General features: G+C 44.5%; 1 protein-coding gene across 2 annotated transcripts in view; it reads left to right on the forward strand.

The window, feature by feature from the left end:
* DESI1 (desumoylating isopeptidase 1) overlaps positions 1-20,510 on the forward strand; it is a 55,168-nt gene extending 34,658 nt beyond the window's left edge. Inside the window, exons 5-7 of one of the 2 annotated variants that reach the window (XM_040359642.1) lie at positions 4,097-4,219; positions 18,786-18,872; positions 19,611-19,700. In XM_040359642.1, the coding sequence (XP_040215576.1) occupies positions 4,097-4,219; positions 18,786-18,828 (166 nt within the window). In that variant the 3' untranslated portion in view covers positions 18,829-18,872; positions 19,611-19,700. Of the gene's footprint in view, positions 1-4,096; positions 4,220-18,785; positions 18,873-19,610 lie in introns of both variants that reach the window. The other variant, XM_040359641.1, reaches the window with a different exon arrangement.
* Positions 20,511-20,758: the final 248 nt, after the last annotated feature.

A 20,758-nucleotide genomic window follows, 5' to 3' on the forward strand; every position in this document is an offset into this window, starting at 1 on the left:
CATCTCCATCCTCCCTGTCACCTCCCTACCACCCACCCCTGTCATCTCTACCCTCCCTGTCACCCACCCCTGTCATCTCCATCCTCCCTGTCACCCACCCCTGTCATCTCCATCCTCACTGTCACCTCCCTACCACCCACCCCTGTCATCTCCATCCTCCCTGTCACCCACCCCTGTCATCTCCATCCTCCCTGTCACCCACCCCTGTCATCTCCATCCTCCCTGTCACCCACCCCTGTCATCTCCATCCTCCCTGTCACCCACCCCTGTCATCTCCATCCTCCCTGTCACCCACCCCTGTCATCTCCATCCTCCCTGTCACCCACCCCTGTAATCTTCATCCTCCCTGTCGGCTTCCTACAACCCCACCCCATTACATTTTCTGGTGCACAAAACATGATGGACGCAGGAACAATTTTTCTCTTGATTTTACTATAGGAGGCATTAGTGGACTACAAGGCCCAGCATTTTACTATAGGGGGCATTGGTGGACTACAAGGCCCAGCATTTTGCTATAGGGGGCATTGGTGCAGAATTTTACTATAGGAGGCATTGGTGGACTACAAGGCTCAGCATTTTACTATAGGGGGCATTGGTGGACTACAAGGCCCAGCATTTTACTGTAGAAGCATTGGTGGACTACAAGGCCCAGCATTTTACTATAGGAGGCATTGGTGGGACTAAAATGCTAGGCATTGTAGTCCACCAATGCCTCCTATAGTAAAATGCTGGGCCTTGTAGTCCACCAATGCCCCCTATAGTAAAATGCTGGGCCTTGTAGTCCACCAATGCCCCTATAGTAAAATGCTGGGCCTTGTAGTCCACCAATGGCTCCTATAGTAAAATGCACCAATGCTGTAGTGTCCGTGTATATTGTGTAGTGGTCTGTGGGTAGTTTATTGTGTATCGGTCTGGGGGGGGCGCCACAGGATTAGCTTGCACAGGGCGCCTGAACACCTAAGGCCGGCCCTGATCGTACATGCTTCAGTCGATTATTTTTTTGGCGCGGAATTGTTTTTTATATTTACCCTCCTAACTAGTATGCCTCCAGACAGGACTCGGATGCACCACAGCCTGTCCCCACTGCTCAGCCCTCCTCCAGCCAGGCAAAGTCGCTGCAAGTTCTACAGCGATCAATATGGGAGAATCTTGTTGTACTGGCCTGGTGGGGGCATCTGAGGTCTGTTTGGGAGCATACTAGATAGGAGAGGAGGCGAGAAAGCTTGTACAGTAAAAAATTATTTTTTTTTACTGTAAAGGACCGCGCTTCTGAAAAATGTTACAGTAGGCGAGGCTAAAAAAAGACACCAGTCCATCAAGTCCAACCTATGTGTGTGATTCTGATGTCTGTATGTGGCTAATGCATGCAGTGAAAGTACTCCTATTTCATGGTATTTCTGCATACCAAGCTGTCCAGTATATATGGCAGTAAAATTAAATGATCGTGGCAGGGTTTGGTACAAACTATAACACTGGAATAAGGGCTCAAAGTGTAACTCCACTTTTGTTAAGAAAAAAACATTCCCCCCTGGGTGATCTATGTACATTGCAAGGATTTTAACAAACGTTGTTGCAGATTCCTACCTTTTTGTTATTCTGAAGAAATCTGTTTGTCTGTGTCCATGTGGGAAAGTGATTCTAATGTGAGTGGTTTCCAAATTATCAATCAGCTGTGCAACTGCAGAGCTCTAATGAGAAAAGCTGCTGTGCCTGCATCCCTTTTAGGCCCCGTACACACGAGAGGATTATCCGCTGGAAGCGGTCCTCCGGACCGTTTCCGCGGATAAATCCTCTGGCGGATTTTGATCTGATGGTTGTACTAACCATCAGATCAAAATCCGCACGGAATTCCCTCTGCGGTGACGTGTCGCGCCGTCGCCGTGATGATGACGCGGCGACGTGCGCGACGCTGTAATATAAGGACTTCCACGCATGCGTCGCATCATTACGACGCATGCGAGGGAGGGAATCGGACAGATTGATCCGGTGAGTCTGTACAGACCAGTGGATCAATCTGCTGGACTGGATTCCAGTGGATAGATTTCTTAGCATGCTAAGAAATTTGTATCCGCTGGAAATCCATCGGCCCGAAAAATATCCGCGGATAAATATCCGCTGGGTCGTACACACCAGCGGATCTATCCGCTGAAACTGATCCGCGGATAAATTCCAGCGGATAGATCCTCTCGTGTGTACGGGGCCATTGACATGATTTCCTATTGGAAGTATCTCTGTTGCGGGGGATGCCTGAAACCTGACCTGTAGGGCAGACGTCTAGGAGAGCCAATCGCACAAGCAGGAAATTACATATCTGGAGGGCATTCTGTACACATTCTGCACTGCAGGTTGAAAAGGGAAGGTAATTTTTAATAACCTTCAATTACAATATGACTTGTGTCGCAGATAAAAAAAATATAAAATATATTTATTATTTTTTTTTCCCATGAACGTTAAGTTATCTTTTAACCACTTCAGCCCCGGACCATATTGCTGGTCAATGACCGGGCCACGTTTTGCGATTTGGCACTGCGTCGCTTTAACTGACAATTGCGCGGTTGTGCGAGGTGGCTCCCAAACAAAATTGGTGTCCTTTTTTTTTTTTTTTTCACAAATAGAGCTTTCTTTTGGTGGTATTTGATCACCTCCTGCAGTTTTTTATTTTTTGCTCTATAAACAAAAATAGAGCCACAATTTTGAAAAAAATATTCAAAATTTTTTACTTTTTGCTATAATAAATATCCCCAAAAATGTATAAAAAAACATATTTTTTCCTCAGTTTAGGCCGATACGTATTCTTTTACATATTTTCGGGCGGAGCGAGCGGCGTGCTGACATCATCCCCCTTATCGCAGAATCTCTGCACGAGTGGTTTGCCTGAGTGATTTATGTGGAGCGCTACTGATCTTTGCCATATCATGGACACAGTGTTAACCAGTTCCCTGCTGGATTTATATGCTGTACTTGGTCCATGAGGACCTTTGTATCTGGTAAGCAGACTCTTTGACTAAAGGTGGCGGATTCACAGTGGGCCTATTTGGGATCACGAGCATACAATCTGTTGGAGTGTGCACGGGTGTACAATCAGTTGTTCATCTATGGACTTTCTCTATTCACTGGGACTTTATTTTAAAATAAAATTTTTGATCATTTTTGTCATCTTTGTCATTTTTGTCATTTCATTTGTAGATTCAGCATGCACGTTGATTAGTGTCACATCAGTCTAATGTGTTGAATTGCACTTGAATGTTTTTATTTATATATTTTTTATTCACTGTTTACTTTCATATTTGGGTCATCACTGATACTCATATTTAATTAATATTAGGCACACATGGTTCATTTATTGGGCCATGGGTCTATCTGACGTGCTTCCTCACTGGTAGCACTACTGTTGGTTTAGCGCAATTATATTTTTTCCAATATTTGTTCACTGTTGTTTCACAGAATAGTTGCTGCTTATTATTCCAGACCAAGCATTCCTTTAACTTAGCGCAGTTGTTTTCCACCATTCTACAGGGGACGTGACTTGCTGTGACACGTCACTGATGGTTGTTCCCAATGACAGGCAGAACGGGGAGATGTTGTGTTTAAAATAATATCTCCCCATTCTATCTCTCCGTGAGACGATCGCGGGTGTGCCGGCGGCGATCGAGTCCGCGGGACCCGCGGTCGGGCTCATGGGGATTGCGGAGCGCGTCCACAACAACCGCTTCTTAAAGGGGACGTGTGTGTGTGTGTATATGTATATGTATATATATATATATATATATATATATATATATATATGGTAGATAGAGAGATATATATATATACAGTATATATAAATGTATGTGTATGTCCTTCTGCATGCGCTGGGTGGAAATCGGTTAAGTAAGTTGAAGCAAAAACGTTTTGAGCCTGGGTAAACAGGTGTTTGTTAATGTCAGAACTTATTCCCAACCCCCTTTTTCCTGATTTTAGAAATTATAATGCCAAAGTGTTTATTAAGTTTAATATATAAACACATATTCATTGTCCTTGTTGTTTTTAATTTAAAAAAATGGTGGCTTCCAGACAAATGTCATATTTCCCGTGTTTCTTCTTTCTTTCACCGCAGTGGGGCTTCCTACAACTTGTTTGATCACAACTGTAATACCTTCTCAAATGAAGTTGCTCAGTTTCTAACTGGGAGGAAAATCCCCTCATACATAACAGAACTGCCGTCCGAGGTCCTGTCTACGTAAGTGTTTTCTTTGTCCCTAGTATATGAGACCTAATATGTAGATCCGGTTATTTGATGCTCCAGAATAACTATGATTAGATGACAAGAAATGTATTTACTTAGTTTTATAATTAATTTCTATTACCCCAGCAACTTACTGTATTTTTCAAAGCTACTTACCAAGGGGGTTTGCTTTCTCTACAAAAGTGGTACAAAGTTAAACCTGCCATCTGTAAAATTCATAATCAACAGCTCCTTCACTGTCAAATCAAAAGGCACTAGATAAATGAAAGAAGAATGTCTAGGCAACTCTCAGAGTTCTACAAAATCCAAACTGTCAACGCTCACCTGGAAACAGGATATAATCCTATGCTACTGCATAGAAACCTCCTTTCAGAGATGGATCTTCTATATTGTTTAAATATGTTTGCTGCTTCCTCCAGACTGAGAATCTCGGCGAAACAATATAAGACAAACCCAGCACCAGCTTTGATACCTTTATTGGGTAATAACAGACTGGTACTTGCAAACATTCTTTAACCACTTGAGCCCTGGAAGTGGTTAAAGACCATTTTTTGCAGTACTAAAAAGCAATAAATGACCAGGCCATTTATTTTATTTTTTGCTTTTTAGAACTGCGCTACTTTAACTGGAAATTGTGCGGTCATGCAACACTGCACCCAAATTAAATTTACACATGCCCTAAACCCAGAAACAGGCAGCAACATGCCGGTACGTGGCTGTGCCTGTAGGAGTCACCCATCCACAGTACAATGTAGGCAGGTGGTCTTAAAGTGGTTAAAATGTAAAGGAATTAATAAAAATGATCTGTCCCAATAGTGGATACTGCCATTTCTGTTTACAACAAGTATCTCCCTGTTCCTGTTGAGGATGTGAGGGCAACCTTTGCTGTTGCTGGTCCTGCCTTATAGTCGGCCATTGCGACTATGTCAGACTGTTGCTAACTAGGCTGGGCAAGTTAAAGGGGTTGTAAAGGATTTTTATTTTTCTAAATAGCTTCCTTTACCTTAGTGCAGTCCTCCTTTACTTACCTCATCCTTCAATTTTGCTTTTAAATGTCCTTATTTCTTTTGAGAAATGCTCACTTCCTGTTCTTCTGTCTGTAACTCCACACAGTAATGCAAGGCTTTCTCCCTGGTGTGGAGAAAGCCTGTTGAGGGGGGAGGGGGCGAGCAGGCAAGTCAGAACACTCTCTACTTTGCAGATAGAGAAAGGAGCTGTATGTTAGTGGGCATCCTGACACTCCTGCTCGCCCCCTCCCCCTCAAGAGGCTTTCTCCACACCAGGAAGAAAGCTTCGCATTACGGTGTGGAGTTACAGACAGAAGAACCGGAAGTGAGGATTTCTCAGAAGAAATAAGGACATTTAAAAGCAAAATCGAAGGATGAGGTAAGTGAAGGGGACTGCACTAAGGTAAAGGAAGATATTTTGGGAAACATTTTTTTCCCTTTACAACCCCTTTTAAAGCGTACTGTCTTTGAGGACCCTGTTTTGGAACAATTGCAGCTTATGCCTCAATGCTGTTATATTGATGCCTTTAGAGAATGTAATTCGTCAGGTCTCTAGGATGACACTGCTCCATGTGCACACGTGTAGAATGATATTGGACACGGCCCAGGCAAAAATGTATGCTTTCTGATCAACTGGGCATCCCTCAACTCACAGTATTTTCAACATTCTCACAATGTTCTTTTTATTTTCCTGTTGCCTGGGTGGGACTGACTGGGAGAGTCTCTCCAATTGATGCATGGAAATATTGTTAATTTTTATTGAAATAAGTTCAAATAAAACAATCCAACGGTGTAATGACTAAAAAGTTCCCATCATCAACATGATTCTTTCAAGTTTAAATCTTTGATCCAAAGCGACCACCACCACTAATGCAGGAAAACGCACATACCGTAAGCGCGTGCCTATCTCATTAAAAGATTAATTGCTTGTATTAATTTCGAAGATCTTCCAAACGGGTGCAGTCCACTTTAAGACTTTAATGTCTACTGCTGTCCTCTCCGTGGTTGGCTTTCATAGCCAGCATAGAATTGACAAAAAAAACAAACAGAATCCCATGGTGTATTATCTTAAACATCCACATTTATTCGACATAAGTAATCAAGGTACACAAAGAGGCTGGTTTAAGCGTAAGCTTAGAATCAAGCATATAGACGTGTAGGTAAATATATACAGAGATGCTGCCAGCCACTACAATCGTTCCCAATTCACAAAAAACGCAAAAATTTACAGGACACAGTTCCTACTCACTCCCAGCGTCAGGTTCGCTCTATATGATTCAACTATTCTGATTTCATCAAAGGAAATTTCATTGAAAATTCATTTTGGGTAAAAATATTTTCATGTATTATTTGGAGGACATATTTGATCACAATATTTATGGAATGATTTATTGTGCATGAAATTTCACAAATAATTTTATCATTGAATCAGCGTTTTTAATAGTCATTTTATTATATGAAAAGGTCCATGTCAGGAGTCCATTGGTTTTCACAGTGCATGCCCTGGTGATTCCTTGGTCCCAGTTCAGACTGGTATATGTTTAACTGCTCTGCAAGATAGAAAAAGAACAGATTACAGTGATCCTCATATCTCTAAATTGCCCTAGGAGACTGTGGCACAGAAACAAACATCGGGCAGGCAAGCCTTACACGATACAATTGGATGGAAAAATTTGTACGACAAGCTGTCTGAAAATTTTCAGATCGTTAGTACGGTGCCTTTTGACAGCCAATTTCACTTTTTCGTCAGACAAAAGCTAGATGTGCAGACTATAAAATTTTTGTCGGATGTGAACTCGCCGTCCAATTTTCCTTTCATTAGTATGGTTTTCATATGAAAAAAATTGTAAGAGCAAGACTACGCATGCTCAAACGAAAGAATACATACAAAACAAATTTAACACATTGGGGGTTATTTATAAAAGGCAAATCCACTTTGCACTACAATAGCAAACTATACTTGAAAGTGCAGTCGCTGTAGATCCGAGGGGGACATGCAAGGAAAATAAACAGCATTTTAGCTTGCACATGATTGGATGATACAATCAGCAGAGCTTCCCCTCATTTCAGATCTTCCTTCAGATTTACAGCGACTGCACTTCCAAGTGCAATTTCAAGTGCACTTTGGACTTGTAGTTTGCACTTGCAGCGCAAAGTGGATTTGTCTTTCGTAAATAACCCCCAATATGTCACTTCTGATATTGTATTCTGTCGTCCGAAAATTTGTAAAAGTAACCTCCTCACTTTTGACTGACTAGAATGCCAAAAAAAATTAAGTTCAACGGCGGTTCCACTGAAGGGGGCCATCTGGTGCTTTGACCAGTTACCCCAAACCCTGACCTCTCACCCGGTTATTGGTTCCACCCTCCGAGTAGGGGCGAAGAATTTACACTCCTCTCACCTCTCTTCGGGTGAATCCCCACTTTATCCTATATTGGGGAATCCAGTGTTCCCCCCGGGGCTGGACTCAATGGAATACGCATCGCTGGCGTTGTCAGGGTGGACCCAGGCTTCTCACTTTCTGATGGGCACTCAGTGGCCATCTGTCCATGACCTGACGAGCAACGAGGGACGCTTCCGGCTCCTGTTTTGGAAGGCGATCCGCCTTCACCACTTTCTACATTCAATAGCAAACCCGGCACGCTATCAACGAGAACTCACAACGTTTGAAGAATATTGCAGGGAGGAGGGGACACTATCCCAGGTCCTCTCTAAAACGTATGCTCTACTTAACTCACCCCCCGCACAACCTGACTTGCCCTTCCTGCAGAAATGGGAGACGGACTTACAGCGCTCTTTCACAGACGCCCAAAAACAGACGATGATTCGATTCTCACTGAAAGCGACAATATGCACAAAAATTCAGGAACTAAGCTATAAGATCTTGACCAGATGGTACTACACGCCTCAGGTATTGCATAGATTCTTCCCCACGGCCACAAACATATGTTGGAGATGTCAGTCAGAGGTAGGAACATTTCTCCATATCTTCTGGTCATGCTCCCGCTTACAACATTTCTGGACAACAGTTAGAACGATCATCCAGAAGTTCACAGACCATGTAATTGGTGACGACCCCGCCTTCATTCTGCTTCACGCGACCTCCATACCGGCACGGAGTTACAAGAAGTCGATCATTAGACATCTATTGAACGCAGCCAAATCATGCATCCCCCTTAGATGGAAGAAGAGTACTCCCCCGTCAGTGGGAATGTGGTTGCGCAGGGTGGAGGATATTAACCAGTTAGCAACCGCCCTATAGACGAAATACGTCTACAAGGCGGTTGCTTAACTCTAGGAGGGCGTCAATGTACGTCCTCCCAGAATCGCGCTCCCGCGCGCCCTGTGTGGCGCGCACACGGGAGTCTCCATGACCGCCGGGTCCTCCGGACCCGGCTGATCACGGATCACGGTAAATCGCCGCTGATAGCGGCGGTTTACCACGTGATCGCTCCGTCCAATGACGGAGCGATCACTAGTAAACAAACCGGCGTCATGTGATGACGCCGGTTCCTCCCTCTCCTCTCTGTACCGAACGGTACAGTGTGAGAGGGGAGAGGGGAGAGAGCGGAAGCAGCAGCAGCGGCTGCTGCGTGCTGGATCTGTGACACATGCAGTCACAGATCCAGCCATCAATCCCTCCCTGTGCAATACTCTGCAGTACCAGCCATACTCTGCAATGCCCCCACACTCTGCAATGCCCCCACACTCTGCAATGCCCCCACACTCTGCAATGCCCCCACACTGTGCAATACCCCAAAATACTCTGCAATGCCCCCACACTCTGCAATGCCCCCACACTGTGCAATACCCCAAAATACTCTGCAATACCCCAAAATACTCTGCAATGCCCGCAATACTCCGCAATGCCCCGCAATACTCCGCAATGCCCCGCAATACCCCACAATACTCCGCAATACCCCGCAATACTCCGCAATACCCCACAATACTCCGCAATACCCCACAATATTCCGCAATACCCTGCAACGTCGTCTATGGGGATTTTTAAGTAGCGAAGTTTGGCGCCATTCCACGAGCGTGTGCAATTTTGAAGGGTGACATGTTGGGTATCTATTTACTCGGCGTAACTTCATCTTTCACATTTATGCAAAAGAATGAAGAAAAAATACTAAATTTGCCAAATTTTATAACCGAAACAAAGAAAAAAATTTTTTTCTTTTATAGCGCAAAAAATAAAAAACCCAACGGTGATTAAATACCACCAAAAGAAAGCTCTATTTGTGTGAAAAAAAGGACGAAAATTTCATTTGGGTACAGTGTTGTATGACTGAGTAATTGTCATTCAAATTGTGAGAGCACCGAAAGCTGAAAATTGGTCTGGTTATTAAGGGGGTTTACGTGCCTAGTGGTCAAGTGGTTAAAAAATTAGAAGACTTGGTCCTCACGGCCCAAAACAAGCAGGAGAAGCACACTGAGGCGTGGAGACTCTGCAATATGTTCATCTACTCAGATGAAGGATCGGCTCTACTTGATTCTTAATCTGGCAGGGAGATACAGCTGTGGTGGCTTTTGCGACTAGAGACGACCCTGGGTCAACCCTCCCCCCCCCCCCCTCCCATCTCCCCTTGGCTGTTTCTTTTTCCCATGTCTGTCTTTGTAGGTGTGAGTGTGTATGATTATATATATATGTGTGTGTGTGTGTGTGTGTGTGTGTGTGTGTATGTATGTATGTATGTATGTATGTTTTTTTTTTTAATTAAGACGTTATGAGTATTGGACGGCTGATAGACGCGACAGGGTGTCACCCCCCCCCCCCCCCACTCGACGACTCTAGTGCAATGTGGAAAATATCTAAGGGGGTCATTGAACTGATGACTGGGAGCTTTAAGTTAAGGGCCTCCTAAGTTGGGTTATCTACTCCAGTCTAAACGTCCAGCTGTGTCTGAGATTTATATGTGTGAACTTTGCATGTAAGTTTAAATCGTGTGGTAAGGTTGTTATTGTATGTATGTTTCTATAAAATAAAATTATATTTGAAAAAAAAAATTAAGTTTGGTCGTCCAAAAATCTAAGCGTGTGTACGATGCTTTAACCTCTGACAAACAGGCCAAACATCTGTCACAGGCACCTCTGTTACACCCTGCCTCAGTTGCTATCTTTAACAGCATGCCTGTTGAAACCCAGGTGACTCTGTCATTCCCACCTTGCTTAAAGCAGATTTTTACCCATAAAAACTTGATAAAAAAAATAATGTTTAGCGAGGATAATAGACTCCACATTAATAGCTATGCTACAATTGCCCCCAGCATTGTTCCTGTTTCTTCTTAAAGCGAATGTGCCATGGGAAAAATATATTAAAAGCCAGGAGCTACAAATACTGCAGCTGCTGACTTTTAATATTAGGACACTTACCTGTCCTGGAGTCCAGCGCCGATCGCAGCAGATGACGAGCGATCGCTCGTCACTCTGCTGCTCCCCCCGCCATCCACGCTGAGGGAACCAGGAAGTGAAGCGCTGCGGCTTCACTGCCCGGTTCCCTACGGCGCATTCGCGAGTCACGCCGCGCCCGCCGATTGGCTCCCGCTGTGTGCTGGGAGCCGAGTGTTCCCAGCACACAACGGGGGGGGGGCGACGGGATGTGACGGAATGCCCGTCTTTTGCCCGTGAATGCCGGGCCGGAAGTGGGTGCAAATACCTGTCTTTAGACAGGTATCTGCACCCCCCTCCCCCCTGAAAGGTGTCAAATGTGACACCGGAGGGGGGGAGGGTTCCGATCAGCGGGACTCCACTTTAGGGTGGAGAACCGCTTTAATGTAGGTTGCCATTTTGTTGAAGCCCAGAGCCCCTGAACAGCAGTAAAAGTGAAACTAAACCTATGGATTTAACGATTTAAAAAAACTGTTCCATTCCTGGAATGCTAACTGTCACATTTGCTTGTGTCTTCCACCAAACTGTCAACCAATCAAATGGCTGGTGTCATAACTGATCACATGTGCAACACCATGGCAGTTGCAGCTCAAACAGAACAGCTTACTTGGCTGTGAAGGATTGGAGGGTTTAATTTCTCTTTTAAGGCTATGTCAGGAACCATGAATGAGACAGAGACAGAAAATGCAGTTAAAATCGCACCTTTTTAATAAAATGGTACAAAATAGAAAATGTACTCAAAACATAGCGAGGGTACGGTAGCAAGAGCGGGTAGTCGAAAAAGCCAGTAAATCAGGAAGCCAGAGATCAGCGTAGTCAGAGGCAGCGGACAGAATCGGGAACCAGAAAGGACGTCCGCCAGGCAAGTCACCAACAGGAACACAGCAGAGTCTCTAGATATGTTTGACCTAGGCAAAGGCCCAGGAGAAATTAACCAGGCAATTTTAAATAACCAGAAGGTGAAAGGTATATTGTACCTTTTACACCTCTACATATATATTTAAAAATCTTATCTAAAGTTCCTTTATTAATTTCTTACCTTTACTCCAATATTCTGAGAACATACAGGAAACGCCAAACAGACACGATTGTATGATTAAAACTTTTATTTCTGTATTAATCCTTTATACAATTCTTAATACAGGATATGACACACAATAAAGAATAACATGACATAAAAGACATTACTTACTTAGGGGATTTTGTCCTATTTAAGAATATACCATATGTGTGCTGTGTTTGTTGACCCCCACATATATCCATAAGGCTGGCTTCACACTGAAGCGTCAGCCGTGGTGACGGTATAGCCGCGCTATTTGTAGCGCGGCTATACCATCGTTTTTACCGCGATATTCGGCCGCTAGCGGTGAGGTTTTAACCCCCGCTAGCGGCCGAAAAAGGGTTAATACCGCCCGCGTTGCGGCGGTATTACAGCGGTATTACCGCGCTTTCCCATTGATTTCAATGGGAAGGCGCGGTATAGGAGCGGTGAACACACCGCTCCTATACCGCGGTAAAGAAGCGGCTAGCAGGACTTTTGGATTGTTCCTGCTAGCGCGCCGCTTCAGTGTGAAAGCCTTCGGGCTTTCACATTGAAGAGTACAGGGCATGATTTTTCATGCGGTATAGCAGCGCTATTTTTAGCGCTGTACCGCATGAAAAACGTCCCAATGTGAAAGGGGCCTAAGTGACTATCTTACCAATAATTAGGGCATATTAAGCAGTCTTTTACACTGTCTCAGACATGTTCTTATGGTCTCATTTTTAAACCTAATTGTCTAAATGTCTCTTATCGTCCATGGACGGACACAGCCTTCTCAAGTCTTGACAAGTGGGTTATGTTTCTGTTCACAGGAGAGGACTAGGCAGAACATATTAGATAATTAAATACATGTTACTTTAACACAGTTAAACAGCCCCGCCCAGGGGGCGGTCCCTCCGGACATAACCCTCCTCCCTGCAGCATGCAGCCTCAGTTTTTTTTTCTGGCTAGCAAAGGAGGAGGACGTATGGCTCCCTTTGGGCCCAGCGCCCTGAGGACATTTTTTGTTTTATTTTATTTTCTTTATTTGAGAATCTTCTTTTCTTTATTTGAGAATCTTCTATCAACTGCCGGCTGGGAAACAGGCTGCATATATAGATCCTTGTAGGCGCCTCAGTCCGGCCAGCGAGCGTGAGCACACCATTGCTAAGGGCTGGGTCTGCCATGACATACCCCATGACTCCTGGGGTGGCCGGTGAGTTTTTTCTCCAGGGTCCACACATGACTGGGCTGTGGTGTTGTCTCACTCACAGTGGACCGGGCCGACAGCTACTCCAATGCGGTTGTATGCCTGTCAGAAATGCATCAGCGGATCCTCGCATGGACGGGTAAGTACAGTCCTTCCCGCCTCGGCGGGTCGTTGTGGCTGGGCATTCCTGGGGGTAGCGGGTCCTCCTATCCTCCCTTTCCCTGCTCTCTGTCATGTTTCCCTCTGCTGCTCTACTGCTGCTACCGGGGTGGACCTGTGGGGGGGCTCCTTTTCCCACCAGCCTAGCCGTGCCATTCTGCCGACGTATACAGTATGTGCAGGAGCCAGTCGTTAACCAGTTAAAGATGCGTAAAGGTGGTGTTTCAAATGTTTGTACAGGTGTTCCATTTATACCCACAGATGGTTCACAAGGGTGCAAAGCCCCTTTTATAGGGCAACATTACCCCTTATACACCCTCAGAAGGACCAAGCTCTGCATCAAAAATATACTTATTTATTCCTTTGTAAATTTCCAGCCAACAATCATCAGTAAGACTGCTTCTAGAGCCCCCGTATCGGTGAGTAGTTGTACTATTCTGTATTCAATAGTTAACGAGAGAATAGTGGGGTCTTGGAACCAAGTAGGCATTTGCAGTAGCATGGGTGTTCTACCTTCTGGGCAGCTTTATTGTGGTTTAATGTGATCCCACTTTAGTGGGTACCTAACCTGGTACTCATGTAGTTGGTCCAGATCTTTGTTTGAGTTGTCCGGGTGTTGTATCTGACCCATGTGTGACGGTATCGGTATGATATCCCCGTCAAGCATTCCCTCCTCTCCATACAAGAACATCACAGGATCATCCACACATGAGTCAAGACTGAATGCTGGAACCAAGACTGATTTATTGGCAGCTTGCTGCTGGTTATAAATACAGTTTTACAAGCTAAATCCTTAATCAAGGAACAATGGGAGCTCCACCCCCTTTTCACACACTCTGGAGTTTCTCATACAGAATATAGCCAGACAATTCGGAGCCGACCTGAGACACATTTTCTTTAAATAATGACATCAGGGAAGTTAATTACAAGCTGTACAGAACACATTAGCTGGGCAGCCTGGCACCGCATAATGAAGCAATCAGAATACATAACATGAGTCACCTCTAATCACAGTAAAACAGGATTAACATCCCTTTGAAATAAGGAGCTAGCTGCAGACGGGTCATTAACATGTCAATACCTTGTAACACATGAATCCATTTTACCTCTAACCCACAATTTAACCAAGCAGGGAGAATTACACTGACATATCCTTCACAATGGCCCCCCTTTTTCTCCCTGCTACGGCAAACCCGGTTGGACCTTCCCTGGTCCAGTATGGTTGACGGGTTCAGAGCTTTTAGTCCGAGGTTAACTCCGTTTGGCGTGACTGACCTCCCTTGGCAACTGCTTCAGACTCAGGTATGCCACCGGGTCGTCAGATCACACGCCGATCAGTCCCCAAGTCTTTGTGCGATCTGCAGAGTCACCAGAAGTCAGTGTGAAGACGGCGAATGGGTCTGTGCGCCGCCGTCTAGGTGTCCCGCTATGGGAGGGGCAGGTTATGGCTCTGAAGTGACAATCACAGGAGATTCATAAAAAAGGAAAAGTTATATTTGTTGAAATGCTGTAGCACTGGTGCTCAGAGTCCGGGGGGGGGGGGGGAATCAGAGCCCCATAAGGTCAGCCACCCCCTGCTCCCTCCGCAGCCGCCGGTTCTCCTCTTGGAGCTTCTCCAGCTCCATCTCCAGTTCATGGAGCCTGGGGGGGGTCGGCCTGCTGTGACCTCAGGCGGTTGTTCTCCTCCTCCATGCGGCTTATGCACTCCTCCAGCTCCATGTATTCACGGATCAGCTCCTGCTTGCTCATGTCCTGCAGGCTTTCCACGTGGTCCTTCATCATCAGGAACTGGGTGGTGGTGTAAAGGGCCACCGGTGGGCCCTTGGCGGACATCTCGGCCCGCATCTGGGGCGCCCGCTGCGATTCCATCTCCTCCAGTCGCTTCTTCTCCTCCCAGGTCCGCTGGTTATATGACTTCCAGGACCTCTTCTTCTTGGAGGGTAGCTGGCGGTGCCTCTTTCTGCCCAGCTCCCTCCAAGGCCCCTCCGGCTCATGGCTGTCGCCCATGACCAGCTGACAATGGTGTTCCCTGTTGTCCGTAATAACAGATTGTACCATGAGGGCTTCGTAAGGGGTGCCCAATGGTTCTTCCTGACCCAGCTCCTGGGGATCCCAAGCCGAGTCTACACAATGGGCTGCTGCTGGTGGGCGGTACCCAGGTTGAGACCAATTTGATCTGGTGTTGTCATTCAGGGGGCAATTCTGCTTGAAGTGACCCAACTGTTTGCACCGGAAGCAGCGTTGTTCGTTGTCCTCCTGGCGTGGATAGCGAGGGCTCGATGTCATCGGTCTGTTAGCCGGTTGGTATCTAGCGGCTGGTGGGTGTGAGGGCGCCGTTGGTCGTGGAGGTTGTACCCGTGGTGTGACCTGGTTTGTCTTGCGAGTATCCGCATATTCATCCGCCAACTTTGCGGCCTCTGGTAGAGTCATGGGCCTGCGATCTCTCACCCAATCTTTGACATCCGTCTGGATGTGATTGTAAAATTGCTCCAGGAGCATTAGTTGCAAAATGTCCTCTGCGGTGGTGGCCTGGCTGCTGTTAACCCAGTTAGAGGCCGACAGGGACAACTGGCATGCCCATTCCGCGTAAGAGTCTTCCCTGGTTTTGCGTGAGTCCCTGAACTTCTGTCGGTGGGACTCTGGGGTTACTGCATAACGAGCCAGGAGCACTTCTTTAACCCGGGCGTAGCTATGGATATCCTGATCTGGCACGGTCCGGAAAGCATCAGAAGCTTTGCCTGACAGTTTGCCTGACAATATTGAAACCCACTCTCCTCTAGCTATTCGGTGCAGGTTACATTGTCGCTCAAAATCTGCCAGGTAGTTATCAATCTCACAGTCCTTTTCATCAAAAGCTTTAAAAGCACTAAACGGAATCTTCCTGGTGTCTGCTGTGCTGTACTCACTGTTTGGAGAATGTGCGGCTGCGTGTTGGACTGCTGCCAGTTTTAACTGTAGTTCTGCGTCTCTTATTTGTTTAGCCTCCTGTAGTTCTGTGTCTCTTATTTGTTTGTCTCTTATTTGTTTAGCCTCCTTCGCTAACAGGTCCATCACTTTCAGCACCACATCCGGCGTTGGGTTCGGGCCGAACCACGCTAGCTTCTCTCTCATTAGCTTGTTGGCTGGTGATTCCTCTTCCTGAATCACTGGTGTCTCCATCTCTTGTACTGCTGGCGTTGCTGCAATCCCGTCCTCCTGGTCTAGCTCCATTAATTCTGCTATGATGACCCGCTTGGTTTTGTTGCTAGCAATCCTTCCACGAACTTCCAGTAGTTCTTTCAGTGTATATCTTTTAAGCAGGGTGTAGCAGCCTTCCATTCACTGTTCCCAGTGTCTGCTTGGAATCCTGGTGTAAGGGAGAGTAGAAGGGAAAATCCCTCTGCTGCCAACCAATTGTGACGATATCGGTATGATATCCCCGTCAAGCATTCCCTCCTCTCCATACAAGAACATCACAGGATCATCCACACATGAGTCAAGACTGAATGCTGGAACCAAGACTGATTCATTGGCAGCTTGCTGCTGGTTATAAATACAGTTTTACAAGCTAAATCCTTAATCAAGGAACAATGGGAGCTCCACCCCCTTTTCACACACTCTGGAGTTTCTCATACAGAATATAGCCAGACAATTCGGAGCCGACCTGAGACACATTTTCTTTTAATAATGACATCAGGGAAGTTAATTACAAGGTGTACAGAACACATTAGCTGGGCAGCCTGGCACCGCATAATGAAGCAATCAGAATACATAACATGAGTCACCTCTAATCACAGTAAAACAGGATTAACATCCCTTTGAAATAAGGAGCTAGCTGCAGACGGGTCATTAACATGTCAATAGCTTGTAACACATGAATCCATTTTACCTCTAACCCACAATTTAACCAAGCAGGGAGAATTACACTGACATATCCTTCACACCATGTTTTGTGGCATCCTATGCAACTGTGGTGGCATATGTCCCTGTTGTGGCATCTGATTCCAGCTTCTACCTTGCTGTACATTGGGGCACTGGCGACTCCAATGACCATTCAAACCTCAGCTTGGATTGCTTGTGCCTTACCAGGGGGTGGTTGAACATGAGCAGCACTCTGCAGTTTCTGCTGTTGGTAAGGGGCACTGTATGACCTCATTATATGATCCAGATCATTTTGTTTAGATAAGCTGGGATACAACGGCATGTGTTGGCGGGTGTTGTTTAAAAGGATTTGCTCTCACGTCCTGTTTCCCTATGGGATAGGAAATAAAGGGAAATCTCTGTAATGAAACTGAGATGGTGGGGGGAAAAAAAAAATCTGACAGGGGTTATATCCCTCCCTTATCTTATCCAACATGAAAAAAAAAATATTTTTCCCATAGTTCTACTTTAAGGCACACCCTAACAACAAAGTCCTTATATGTTTTAATATGTAACTGGTGATACTGTTTGTGTTGACCTTTGGTGATCTAGACGGGAGCAAAGCGGATTTAAGCAATATAGTAAACGGCCTACTTTCCCTTTTTAATAATTTTTAATACTTTACGCGTAAGCAGTGGAGAAGGTGAGGGATACTTAATCCCCTTACCGTCAGATTTGCCCATCCTAGAAGCAAATGCAAGTTATGCGAGCGGTCTATGGTACATCTGTGAGATGTGCCAAGTGTAGTATGGCCCAGAGGATTCACTGAAATAACTATGAAACCAAAACCACACTCACGATTCGTTCCTCTTTCAGCTGCCCAGTTTGCTCATTCCGTTTCCCCAGGTAATTGTCTTGACAGCCTCCAGAGACTTATTGCAACTGCTTAACAGTTCTACTTGTATGCATAAAATAAATGATTATAACTTTTAAAGTTTCAAATCAAATCATGTACATGAAATTTGTTTTCTCTGAGCATATTGAAGAAAGTTCCCTAACCTTCATGGATACTAATATTTTTTTCTTTGTTAACCTAAGTACCTACTTTTTCTACCATCCCTACCAAAGCTACCACAAGCCCAGCTAGCAGTGATACTACTTGTGTGCACACATTTCCAGAATGCTATATTAGCATTTGTAGTGTCTGTTCTAATAGGGGGCAACCCAGGTGTAAGTTGGTAGTAAAACTATTTAATCACATTAGTGACCACATCCTATTCCAAAAAATACTCAAAAAGCAACTTTTAAGTTCTAGTAGTATTATTTCTAACACCACTGAAGTGGGTGACTGGCTATAGGCTGTAGTAACGAGAAATAAATGATCACCAGGTGAGCCACAGTGGAACGATAAGTGCTGGCAATTAACCAACAGCTGAGCAACCTGAGTGCTGAGAGGGATGGGCTGAGAGCACAGCCCTGACGTCCTCTACAAATTTGGCATTGCCTAAAAATGGAGAGCAACTGACCATTTGCAGAGCAGGCTTTAAAACGGTATAGGCACTTATTTGTAATGTTTTGCATCACTATACCTGCAAAAGGGGCAAACCTGAAGTGATCTAGCAAAACTTACTTTTCTGACTAAAGTTCCACTTTAAGGTGAGAAAATTGCCTCTAATTTAAGCCTACTTTGACTGGTGTGAAAGTAGGCACTTCAATCCCCGGGTCTTTGGAAATATTATTTTCTCACATCCTGACCTTCCAGTCTGGAACGGACCAACATCTGGTTCTTACTCTAAAGGTACAGGCTTCTGCCTTGTCTATTGTAATCAAACCTTTTGCTACATGTGTGCTTGTCAAGACACTTGTATAAGTAATTGTATGTGTTGGTCCTCCATTCTAACCTCCTGTGTACTTTTGGTTCTTCAAAACCATAAGGGGGAGGAGCTGGAGGAGACCCCATTGCCTGATGTCAGGATAAGTGTCGCTGCTGCTGCAGACACCACAAGCTGGACTGGAGAGAAAGTGAGTGCAGGAGAAGCAGGCTTTCAGAGGCCACAGAAGTAAAATTGAGAGATCGATTCCTCTATATACCACCCCCTCCCCCATGCTCTCTGGCATTGAAAATTAAAGCTTTGTTAGTTTTAAAAAAAAAAGTTATGAACCAGTTTTAATATTTTTTTTTTTTTTTTTTTAGCTGGCTTCCAGATTCAAAGCAAATTTGTCAAGCCCTGTCCAAGTCCCTACTTGGGGACTTTGCCTAAAATTAATGTGGCGCCAAGCATAGGTTAAAGGTACATCTCAGTTTAAAAAGGAATCTGTGTCTAGGTGAGACAACAGCTGGCCAAAATGTAACTGGTGGAGTGTCCTCCCCTATGAAGGAAAGGACTACATCTCGAAAAACAATCCTCTGGAGGAATCCCAACAACATACAAAATATGAAGTATTTCTGGGTCAGATTCTGATGGGAAAGGAGACGGTGGGTGTTTTAATAAACCCTTATGATTAAGGGGAGCAACAAGTTACAGTCATAAATCCCTATATAAAAAAAGAAAACCCTGCCTAAAGGGAAATATAGATATATAGAATATTGTGTACATTCTCCATATGGGTAAATGCCATCAAGGAACTCCCTTTTATTGAACTATGGTATTGATATTACAGATCTGCTGTCCTTTGATTTCTGTCTTCTAAATGCCGATAATCTGTCTCTGCTTTTTGTTTATGACATCCTTCTTCTTTTTTATTTTTATTTTTTTCCAGGCCCTTCGGACAAGCACTCCGCCCTTTCTTGGATTCCATTCAAATTCAGCCACCTGGGGGTAACAATTTTAACAGGCAAAGTGGTCCAAGTTAACGGAACAGCATTGGCTTCAACGTGGGCAGTGCCCCACTTTTTAACTTAAAATATTTTTATCACCTGTTTTAGACCCATACATGTTCTTTGTTTCATTCCATTTACATTTTTAATGCAAGGACTTGAAATAGTACTGAGAAGGCTTGTGATTTTTCTATCATATCATAAAAAGCATTTTCCACTTTAACTGAATAAAAAGGTCCCCTTCTTAAGACCCTTCGGTTGGGTAACTCAGAGGCATGCACACCTGCTTTAAGTCACTAGCAAGACCTTGACAATGCTGCTATTGGGCATGTCCATGAGCCATTGTATCTGAATGGACAAGTTGCTTTACCAGTTTTTACCTTTTTGTATGATCTCTAGGATTGTATGCCTTCAAAACCAAGGGGTGAGGGAGGTGCTTGAAGCAGTTAAAGTGGATAACCTCTTTCAGATTGTGTCGCTTTGCTAAAAATCTAGAGTCCTTTGTTTTATTTTCATATATAACTGGCCAGACTCAAGAATAATATGTGTTCTGAATAGTATGTCCTGTTTGTTACCTCTTCTGTAGTGTTACAATTGTCAATATACCTTCACTAGATTGTAAAATGTTAGAGCAAACTACAAATTTTCTTGTTCTTGTAATGGTTATAAACATAAGATGAGTAACTGGTTTATATCGGTTATCTGACCTAGCTCAAATAAGCAGTACAGCTGTAAATATTACATGAGTAATGTAAGATTAAACTTAATGCAGTGACAGTATACCACATGCAGTATAAAGGTTGCCATGGGCCGTGGTGTTCTTGAAAGCATAGTGTTTTGAACTTTGCACCTCCTTTGTTGAGTTATTTGAACTACTTCAAAACAGTGCTTTAGGCTGTTTTTTTGTCTGTACCAAGGTTGTTTTTCTCCAGGTTAACCTTTATCCTATTATCTTGTTCACTGCCTCTGGCCATATGCTTTACCATAGATTGATATTGCCTTTCTTTGGCTGTCCATACGTAGACAGATCTAAACGGATAAATACAAATTCAGCTCTTCCCCAAAATCGACATGCCTTTGATGCCACAGT

Source organism: Rana temporaria, chromosome 7 (genome assembly GCF_905171775.1).
Source record: "Rana temporaria chromosome 7, aRanTem1.1, whole genome shotgun sequence".
Lineage (NCBI taxonomy): Eukaryota > Metazoa > Chordata > Amphibia > Anura > Ranidae > Rana > Rana temporaria.